The sequence below is a fragment of the Mirounga leonina genome, unplaced genomic scaffold (genome assembly GCF_011800145.1).
Source record: "Mirounga leonina isolate KUSES-001 unplaced genomic scaffold, KU_Mleo_1.0 Mir_172, whole genome shotgun sequence".
NCBI classification, from domain to species: Eukaryota; Metazoa; Chordata; class Mammalia; order Carnivora; family Phocidae; genus Mirounga; species Mirounga leonina.
Window position 1 is genome coordinate 7,555,391 of NW_023270442.1, and position 11,600 is coordinate 7,566,990.

At 37.9% G+C, this 11,600-nt stretch overlaps 1 protein-coding gene across 1 annotated transcript in view; it reads right to left on the minus strand.

Moving 5' to 3' along the window:
* Positions 1-608: 608 nt before the first annotated feature.
* CYYR1 (cysteine and tyrosine rich 1) overlaps positions 609-11,600 on the minus strand; it is a 100,918-nt gene continuing 89,926 nt past the window's right edge. Inside the window, exon 4 of the mRNA XM_035017534.1 lies at positions 609-4,007. Coding sequence (XP_034873425.1) covers positions 3,823-4,007 — 185 coding nt within the window. The 3' untranslated portion in view covers positions 609-3,822. The remainder of the gene's footprint in view (positions 4,008-11,600) is intronic.

Genomic DNA, 11,600 nt, shown 5'->3' on the forward strand with positions numbered 1-11,600 from the left:
GTGAGTGAGTGATGTATCACTATTACCATATTGCAGAATCCAGTTATGACTATATATTTGTCATTGCCAGTGAGATTCATGTTACCTTTTTGTGTTTTGTTTCTTGTAAGGTAGGCCTGGTTGTAATTAACCCCCTCAGCTTTTGTTTGTTCAGATAGTCTTTATCTCTCCTTCATTTCTGAAGGACAGCTTTTCCAGTTATACAGTTTTTGATTGACAGTTATTTTCTTTCAATGTTTTGAATATGGCATCCCATTTTCTCCTGGCCTGAAGAGTTTCTGTTGAGAAATCCAATAGTCTTATGGGGGGTTCCTTGTATGTAAGTTCTCTCTTTCCTCTTGGTGCTATTAAAAAATATTTTGTCTTTGACTTTTGACTATATAATTATAATGTGTCTCAGTGTAGCCCTCTATCCTTAGGTTCAAACTCTTTGGGATCCTTTGGGCCATGTGGATCTATATATCCATTTTTCTCCCCAGGTTCAGGAAGTTTTCAGCCATTATTGCTTTCTGTCCCTTTCTCTTTTTTTCCTTCTGGATGTCCTGTGATGCACATATTGTTTGTTTTCATTGTCATATAATTTCCATAGGCTTTCTTTGCTATTTTTAATCTTTCTTTCTCCTTGGGTAATTTCCAGTGTCCTATCCTTCAGGTTGATGATTTTTTTTTTCTGCATGTTTGAATCTACTTTTGAAACTCTCTATTGAATTCTTCAGTTCATTTATTGTATTTTTCAACTCTGAGATTTCTGTTTTTGTTTTTTTGATGGTTGCTATTTCCTTGTCAAACTTCTCCTGTTCATGCATTGTTTTCCTAATTTTGTTAGTTTTCTGTCTCTGTTCTCTCGAAGTTCACTAAACTTCTTTAAGAGATTTGTTCTGAATTCTTTGTCTGATAGTTTATAGGTTTCCATTTTTTTTAGGGTCAGTTCTTGGAGTTTTATTAGTTTCCTTTGGTGGCGTCATATTTACCTGATTTTTCGTGATCCTTGATTTCTTGCATTGGTATCTGAGTATTTGAGTAATTAATCTCTTCTTCCAGACTTTATAGGTTTGCTTTGGCACAGATAGTTCTTCACTAGTCAGCTCATTTTATTTTGCTGGGTGTGTCTATTGGTAATGTCTTTGGGCAGGCAGGGCCTGCTATTATGGACTGCTTTGGTCAAGGCAACTTGCCTTGGATGGACAGGGATGGGGTATTGTACCACTGGACGAAAATAGTTGGATATGACTCCTGGCTTGGTTCGCTATCCAAGTGAGGCTGTAGGATGGGGTCCTCAGTTGCCTTATTCTCTGCTCAGGCTTACTAGATGGTTGGGACTGGGTCTGTATTCAGTAGTAGATGGAGTTATGTTCCCTGCTTCTCTTCTTGGCAGGACAGCAGCCCAGGTTCAGGGCACATAGAGATCATTGTTTGGGGGCTTCAAATCAGGCCTGAGTGTCCACTGAATTCCCTGCTCAGGTGATGCTCTGCAGATGGAGGAAGTTGTGCTCACTGTTCAAGCGCCACTGTATGTAGGGCTGTTAGATGGACTATATGGCTTCCCTTGTGCTCTGGTTAGGTTCCCTGGTCAGATAGCCGAAGGCTATATTTAGCCATGAGCAAGGCCATGAATTAGATTCCCTTTCTGTGTGCAATAGGAGAAGCAGCTGTAAAACTGGTAAAGCTCTTTGTCTTAACTCAAGAAGACCCACGCCTTAAGTTCCCTGGCCAAATTAGGCCAATGGCTCTGCAAACTACTGGCTCTGTCTGCTCTTCTCTCAGCTCAAGTGCCACTGGGCCACACAGCTTCCAGGAGTTGTCTCTAGCCCTTCTGGTCAGATGGTGCTGAAGGCACTCTTCACAGTGTGTGGGGCTGTGACTCAGTACCCTGCCTACGTATGAGCAAATTGGGCCATAGGACTGGCAAACATCTTGTTTGAGGATCTGAATCAAGCAGATCTGTACCTCTCCAAGTTCCCCAGTCAGAGTGTACTTCTAGCTTGGTTCTACAGATGAGCAAAGCCACTGGTTGAGATTACTATTTGGGCACTGCCAATATGAACTTGGTCTGCCAACATCCATGTGCTGGTTGTTGTAAGCTCCTCCCTCATTCTCTGTCATAGTTATATTTCCAGTGGCTGAGCCCTGCAATTCCAGTGGTATGGGATGAGAGTAGGGGTGCTCACGAGTGACCCACAATGCTGGGGGGGCAGTGCTGGTTGTTCCCTCTTGGGTTCTCTTTTCCACTGGAGGAAGTGGAGGCTCAGAAGACACCTCTCCCCATGGTGCTGCACTGTCCTGGGGAACAGGCAATACAGTCAACATGCAGTAACTTCTCTTACCCCTCTAATACAGTCTATCTCAGTCTCTGAAGTCTGTGTGGGGGGTATTCTTCAGCTTCAGTCCTACGTTCTAGGATTCTCTCAATGACGTCTTGTTTTGGGATAGCTGTTAGTTGTTCTTGTAAGGGGCAGCAAATTCAGGAATGATGTATGTCATCATTTTGGTGGCATCACTCTCCCCCAATATTTTGTCAATGTAAATTTTAAATATATGAAAGGGCCCACATAAAAATATAAATGTTAAGGTCACTTGCAGCAAAATACAGCACATTAGAATTATTTAGCCAAAATTTTATACTTGAAGGTAGGCACTTCATAACATTTGGATTTTGGCAAAAGGCAACAGTTTGATGTCAATAACCTTTCTATTAACTGTATAACTTTTTCAAGGGAATATATTTTCAAAATATTACAGAAGAGAAAGCTGTCTAAGCTACATATGAATGGAATTCCACAGAACAGAATGCAAATTTCATTTTCCCTTCTTCTTTTCATAAACTGTTATATATCTTCACGGTCAAGTTCTACAGTTTTACTCCCTGATGTAAAATCCCATGGGAATATTCAGCTTCTAATCTTTTAATCTGAAATGAAGTATCTGTTGTTTGTAGAACTTGATACAGTGTTTTTTCCCCACAGTTGGAATAACTTTTGTCATAATAAAACACTAAAGTCAGATGATTTTTAGATGGCAGTAGCTAGCACTGAAGAGTTCTTGGCTTCAAGCAGCTGTCGAGTCCCTTTGATCCTGTTTTAACTTGTCAAATTAAATAGATAAGATTAAACTGTTCTAATTGTTTTCATTCTTGGAGGCATAGAAATTTACTTCACACTTAACTAAACCGTGAGCAGAATGTTTGGGTCCAAGTGGACCCATCTACCATTTGATTTAGCTGTCCTTTCTAGAACATGTCTCTACCAGATAGATTCTGTTTGAAGTCTTGGTAATAGGAAACTTCACAAAACAATCTAGTCAATAAGGAAGCTCCAACTCCTCTTTCTTATCCTGAAACCAAAGTTCCTTGTTCTTATCCAGAAACCAAAGTTTCTGTAGCTTCCATCCAGTGCTTTAAACAGTGAAAGGCACAGAGTAGGCTCTCATGCACTTGAACAGTATTTACTGATGAACAAAAGAATGAATAATTCTAGTTCTGACTTTTAAAGCTACACAGAATATAGTTGTTTCCTTATGTACTCCAGGCTATTCTCCTCTCTTATATCATTCTTCTCTTTTCCAGGATCAATATTGCAGTTTCCTTAAGCAATATGATTTTCAGATGTTTTGTCTGTCTCATTACTCTTCTCTGAATGTGACTGCATTGATCAGTACATCTCTTCAAATGTGATACCATTGAACCAAACAGTACTCCAGATGGGGTCAGCTCAGAGAGGGGTAAAAACTCAGTATTTCTTAGCCTGGATATTCCACCTGACATATTGTTTGACCCAAAAAAGTATTCCTTAGAGCAATCCTTTCCTGTTTCTGAGTAGAGGCATTTTATTCCAGGCAAGATCTCTGATTGGCACATATTCTGTTCTGGGAGAAGGATTGTTTTCTTGAATTTCCAGGGTAAGGAGGGGGTGGAGAACGCTGTGCTGAAGCCTGTGGGGTCGGGGAGTAGGGAGGTGGCAAGTCGGCACAGTATTCCATCTCATGGTCATAACTATAGGGGGGTGGTGCCACTGAAAAAGAAAAAGTAAAGGGCATCAGGCATTTAGCAAATATTTGAGTGTCTACTATGTTTAAACCACTGGGCTGAGTACTTTGGGACAGGGCATAATTTTTGCCTGCAAAAATCTTAGTTTTATTGGTTTGGGGACACGTGTATGAAAGGGTGAGTGCTACAAAAAGTGTTACCATTGGCCAAAATGTTTAGAATTAGTTGCTTTGGGAAAGTTTCTTGGAAATAGGATGCTAAATGGGCAGATAAAGAAAAGACTAGGCACTAATTCCAGATTGAACAAAAGCACAGAAGCAGGAGAGCACTTTTGTTGAAAGCAAAAAGTACATGGAAGGGGGAAATGGGAGGAAGTGTTGAGAAATCTGATGGTATCATCATCATGGTGGGCTTTGACTTTCACATAAGGAGTGTGTGATGTGCAGTTACCAAAGATTTTTTGAATATGCTAGTGAATATGCTTGGGAGGGTGATTTTCTCAGCAGTATGGATTGAAGTGAGCAGAAGAAAAAGAGAGATGATGTAATAGCATATGTGAAGGATTATAAACGACTCATGGCATTGGGAGGGAAAATCATAAGAGACCTTGAGCAGCTGAGTGCTTCGGTGATGACTAGGTAGGTAGAGAAAGAGGTGGAGAGTGAAAGAAGACATCCAGGTATTGGACACTGTTTATTAGACTCCAGCAACTTAGAAGGTCATGGAGCCATTATAGGAATAAGAAAAAAAAGCGAGGATGGGCAAGCACATTTGTGGATGGGAATGAAGAACTTAGTTTTCTAAATATTATTTGAAAATGTTTCTTAAATTATTTTTTTACTGTAATATATGTCAGTGTGTTTTAAATCACATTTAGTACACTTCATTATGACCATGTATTGGGGTCTATTTTGTAGTGATCTCAGTCCCATGTCAAGGGTTGGAAGAGAGGTAACCCCTTGAGTATTCCATGTCTTCAAGAACCGATCATTCTGCAACATCTGAGCAACCCCTCTGATGATTTGCCAGTATTTGAATTATCATCAAGATCATGATTCTGGTTGGAAATTGGCAAGCCTTAATTGCTTACTATGAATGTAGCCTAAATCACAAGACTAGTGTCATAATAATGCAAATAAATGGCCAAGATTTTTAAACATTAGAATGGCAGAAAAGAACAAGCAACATTTCAATAAACTTATTTTTAAAATATCTTCTAGGGATGCCTGGCTGGTCAGCTGGTGGGGCATGAGACCCTTGATCTCAGGGTTGTGGGTTTGAGCCCCACATTAAGTGTAGAGATTACTTTAAAATAAAATCTTAAAAAAATAAAAAAATAAATAAAATGTCATCTAAATTGTGCTCTTACCAATAAGATTATGGTAGCGTTCTGATCAATATACATGCAAAAACATAGGGCTTCACCCTATTTGCAAACACTAACAATGTTTCTTCTGGATCCCTTTAATTTGGCTTGTTTTACCAGGAGCTTGATGATTTGAACCACTACTGATCTGCCTGTACTCAGGGATGTGAGGACACAGAATTGGGTCACCTGAGAAAAGAGGAAAATGGAGACAGAGAACTGGGTGGGATGTCCTCTGAGGACTGCTCTACTGAGCAAAGGCTTTGCAAGTCTCCCGGTGAAGGGCTCATAGCAGAGGACAGCTGTATTCAGCTTCTCTAAGGCTGCTTTAAACACTTCAGGCTGGGCTATCAAAAGCTTTGTTTTCTGTAACAAAATGGAACAACTCCTGTGGAGTCTAAACACACATTCCCTCTGCATTACACCCACTCCTTTGCTTCATTATATCCAGGAGGACTAAGACAAAGAGATTTAGAATATACTTCATCCAAGCCAAGAAATACAGGCTCCATGTAAAATCGGAAGTTACAGCTGGATACGTATTGAACTTTTCTTATAAGCATGTGGTTCTAAGCTGTTTTTATGTTGAAGCTTTTTCCTGCCTCCCACTTGCGGAGCACACGCTGAAAGAGTCTACAGATTGCATCATTCTCTGTCATGAAGCCGTGGTGTCTAGTTACGCTTCGGTAACAAAGCGTTTGTATTTTGCCATCTGCATTAAAACTGCTAGAGGACATTTCAGTGAGATTCCCTATGGTTTATACAGCTGCTTGTTGAACATGAAAATTTAAGATATGATTAGATTCATATGGCCCTCTACTCATATAGCTTTTGAATTTTGATGAAGTGATAATATGCAGAAGAGCAATATTTTGAGGACTATCCATCATGAAATAAACATGGCACATCTTTTATAGTATTAGCTACTAGAAGACATTTTAAAATAAGACTTGTATAACTGTGGACTCTGCTTTCTTTCTTTTTTTCAGATAATAAGGTTTCACTAGGAAGTAAACTTTTCAAGGTGTCAATTTTAGAAAATTCCTGATTAACTCTAAAAGGTTTTGTTCTTTCTTAAAGGTCAAAGCATCTTTCGAAGACGTATGGATGCAGCTGGAGATATGGTGTCTTTGAAATTCTTTCATCATCAATATTCCAACTCTCTTAAGTACAGCAAATATGCCATTTATCCTTAATGTCATTATAGTTTTCTACAATATTATAAAATTTAGGGATGCTATGAAATTCATAAAAGAAATTTATTGTTTTTCACCCACTCAGGCGAACATCTCTGAAGCAAACATAAAGGGAAGATGCACGGTGTTACCAAAACCTATACAACATTATTTTTAAAAATTTGGAAACAGAGGAAAATCATCCATAATTTTGCCACCACGATTTAACAAGTAACATCTTTATATAATCTCTTCTAGTCATTTGTGGTTTTTATACCCTTGTAGTCATGTAAAATGAGTATAGGCTTTTTTACTTTGGATTATAACATAGTCTTTTTCATTCTGCTACATATTCTTCATAAACTTTATTGTTAATGGCTGCCTATTATTCTGACTGTTCACTTATTTTGAGATTAACAATTTTTTATTATTATAAGTAATGGAAAGATGATTACCTTTTCACACATTGACTTTTTTATTATTATTTTGAATTAGTTCTTTAGAATAAGATTCCAGGAATCAACTAACCGGTTATCATTTAATATTTTGGTAATTTAATGTTAAAAAATAGTTCTTTATTTTATATTTCTTTGATAGTAGCTAGATTTGACATTGTTCTACAACTTGTTTACTGTCTGTAGTTTACTTACATTTTTCTTTTTTAAGGATTTTATTTATTTATTTGAAAGAGAGAGCAAGCGGGGCGGGTGGGGAGGTAAGGGATAAGCAGACTGCGCTGAGCTTGGAGCTGATGTGGGGCTCGATCTCATGACCCTGAGACCATGATCCTGAGATCATGACCTGAGCCAAAACCAAGAGTCAGACATTCAACCAACTGAGCCACCCAGGTGCCCCTACTGTTTATTGGGTAATTGTTGTTTGTTTTGGACTGGTAGTTTAAAAACTGGAATCTTAATTAGAATCAAGATATAATTAAGATGACAAGATATAAACAAGTATACAAAGGTATGTATCTTTTCTAGGTATCTTTCTAAAAATAACTGTCAAAATGGTTAATTATATTATTTTTACTTACTGACATACTGAAATTTAAAACTTGTATCTAACAAAATATATGGTTATCTTTTTGATCTTTTCTCTATTGTTAAACTCAAAAATTTGTCTTCTCTTTTGGATATCTGATTCATAGCCAACTATTTCTATTTATATATTTAAAGCTTCCTTATATCTGTTATTTTATTTGGTGTACTTTTGTGTCAAAGTTTATTTTTCTTAAGTTTTAAATTTTTGCTAAGCCAAATTATCTATGTGGTTTCTTAATCCTCATTTTTCACATTGTTTGTTATCTCTCCTTTAGTTTGTTAAATTTTAATGTACTAGTTCTGTTCCAATGATCAAGACATATCTTTTTATACCATTAACACCTCATTTTAATTATTTATTAATTCAAATGGTTTTAATATCTGTAGGACAGGTGAATCTCATGACTTTTTTTGACATGTTTAAAAAAATTTTTATTGAGATATAATTGACATATAACATCATGCAAGTTTAAGGTGTACAACATGTTGATTTGATATATTTACATACTGCAATATGATCACCACCTGTTAAATTAATTAAACAAGGAGACTCTTATACTGAGGTGGCTCTATTTTCATAGTGAGTAAACCAAAATGTAAGCCTATAAATGCTTCAAAGTTACAAAATCAAAACACTAAGGACAACCAGTCACAAATTGCCAACTAGGCTTTAAGCTATAGCCAGTGAAATAATTTCCTTTCTCTGCTTCTACATTTTCTCTGTATAAGGCAGGGAACTCCTAATCATTTCCAGTATGGTGCTATCTGATTCAAATCAATTTTTGCTCAAATAAACTCTTAAAATGTCTAGTATGCCTCAATTTGTCTTTTAATACACCTTAGCATTAGCTTATGACATTTTTAAAAAGATCTATTTATTTACTTTAGAGAGAGAGAGAACAAGTGGGAGGAGGGGCAGAGGGAGAGAATCTTCAAGCAGACTCTCGGTTGAGCACGCAGCTCCATGCGGGGTTCAGTCCCACAACCCATGACATCATGCCTTGAGCAGAAACCAAGAGTCACACGCTCAACCGACTGAGCCATCCAGGCATTCCTAGCTTATGACATTTTTAAAGACAACTTCTAATATTATTGCTAGGAGCAAACCTTCTCCTCCACCCTCCCCCAAACCACACTACTCACAGTTTCCTTGAACCTTACTTGGAGCAGAAACCCACAGAGCTCCCAGCAAGACCTCCACTGCCTCCACTCCCACCACAAAGACCCAATCCTGCCCATTTCTCCTCAACAGTGGCTTAAGATGTAGTTCCCAAAAGGATGATACTATTAGAAGCTATCACTCCCCTTCCCCTCAGATAACATCAAGACAAGTCCAGTCATATTTTACATTCCTCTGTTACCATGAGGAAAAGCTCTTAGAACATCTTTCATTGTAGACCTCTAACTCTGGAAGGCTTTACACATAAAATCTCATTAATTTTCTAAACTTTCCCCACCCCCTTTCACTGTGCTCAAGAGACCACTATGTCTGTCCTCAGAAAAGCCCTTTGTGTCCTCTCTTTTGCATCTCTTTACATGTGACTCTAGCTCAGAATATGAGGAAGTCCTCTTCTAATTGTGTCTGTTTTCCAGAGAAATGAGATCTACTGAGAGTGAGAAAAGTAAGGTTTTTGTTGTTGTTGTTGTTTTGTTTTTTTAGCTTTGAGAAGAGAGAAGAATGCATGAGAGAGTAGTTCAGAGAGCAGAAGTGGACATTTACTGCACCTACTACAGTCAGATTTTCCCCTGAGAGGGCAGCTTCCTCTGCAGCAGTACTAAATCAGAAGTATTCTTTCCCCCCACATCCTACATCCTGTAAGGCCAGAAGGTGCCCTGGGTGTTTTCTGGGATTCTCACAGCCATTTTTCAAACTATGGTCTATATTCTCTCCTTAAAAACCTGGACTCTTTTGTAGCACACATCATGAGATTATACTACTTTCTACTCCTCCTTGTTAATATCTGTGGTGTGCTCTGCCCTAGACTCTCATTCATTGAAGATTTAGCATCAGGCCCATTATCTTTCTCTGCAACATAACTTTTATTAGTATTCTTGATGATTTCAACATTCATATGTTGAAGTAAATTTCTAGCCCCAAGATGGAGCTTGCTCCTGCCCAGGGTGCCACAGTAGCAAACCGAAACTTAGATAGCTTTCATGTCCCTGTGAAGCTCCGCTTGATGGGAAACTTAGTATATCCACTCAGCTAATCCCCAAATATCAAGCCATCTCTGAGCTCTATACTTACTTCCTGTTCCTTCTCACCCCAAACAAGGTTAACTATGTGGCCCAAGCCAATCAGATATTTTCTGTTCTTCTCTTGTTTTTTATCTTTACCCTGTAAAAGCTCCCTGCCTTCCACCTATTTTGCAGTTCTCTGTACAAAGACCATCCACTTCATGAAGTATTAAACAGTTTGTTTGTATCATTAAGTTGTTTTCTTTAATCATTTTTTAAATATCTGGACTTTTTTGTGTTAAAAATCTTTTTCTCACCCTTGTACCTATGTAAATCTGACCACTACTCTTTATCTTTCTAGAATACACATTCCAATGTATCTTGAATCTCACCTAGATTTCCAGTTTTACTGATGACATTTAAAAAAGTTAATTTAAACCAATGTCACCTCTTTCCTGTCTTCATGTCTTTCTTTATTCAGCTTAGATTTATGGTCCATCACTAAAATTATTTCTGTGCATTTATCATCAACTTTCTTATCTCCTTTTCTCCCCCTTTCCTGACAAAACTCCAATCTTGATTAAATTCAACGTTTTGGCTCTCCCAGACTTGTATCTAGGAGCTTCATGTGGCTAGAGAAAAATGCACAATCATACTGACTGATCTCATTTTCAATGAAAGACTATATTCTTAAGTGTGGAGACTCTTGGCATTGCTTGGAAATTATGCATTCCTGTAGGTATTTCACCACCCCTCCATTCTCTGAGATTCCTTATCTACAAGCATCTCCTTACCTCACTTTCAGGATAAGACTTGCTTCTAATTTCAGTAAGAATATAGGCACAATCAGAAGAGAATATCCTCATATCACCAAATCCTTTGATGAGTACATGAAAGTCTTCACATGTTCAGTACATATACTAATAAGGCAGCCCTCATTTGTGAATTCAATGATGCAAATAAAGTTTTTATTTCTTTTTTTAAAATTATTTATCTTAGAGAGAGAGAGAAAAAGAAAGAAATCGTGCACATGTGCATGAGTGGGGGGGAGGGGCAGAGAGAATCTGCAACCAGACTCCCGGGTGAGCATGGAGCACTATTCGGGGCTCAGCTCCATGATCCATGAGATCATGACCAGAGCCAAAACCAAGAGTTGAATGCTCAACTGACTAAGCCACCCAGGTGCCTCTAGAGTTTTGATTTCTTAATGAAATATTTCCAAAGATTTTAAAGACTACAAGTCAGTTATTTTATAGAATGTTCCTTAACCTGGGTTTGTCAGATCTTTTCTCATGTTTAGATTCAGGCTGTGAACTTTCAGCCAGAATCCTACACACATGAAGTTGTATCATCCTCAGAGTAATTAACACCCAAAGGTGCAAGATGTCCATCTGTCCTTTTTTGGTGATGTTAATCTTTACCCCCTGGTCAAGGTGTTGTCTGGTTTCTCCACTATGTAGTTACTATTTTTCTCTTTATAACTAGCAACAAATCTGGGGGTAAGACACTTTAAGACCATGCAAATGTCCTGCCGCACTGCAACCTCTCCCCCCAAATTTAATGCCCATTAATGACTCTTGTCCCAAACTTTTCTTATGATGGTTTTAAAATGATGATTTTTCCAATTCCACAACTCCTTTCAATATGTATCCTTTGTCATTTTTCTGTTCCCCAGAACCTCCCCTCTTTCTCCATGGTTTACCTAAATCTGTCTATCATCTATCTATCATCTATCTATCTATCATCTATCTATCTATCATCTGTTATCTATCTATCTATCTATCATCTATCATCTATCTATCATCTATCATCTATCTATCTATCTATCTATCTATCTATCTATCTATCTATCTATC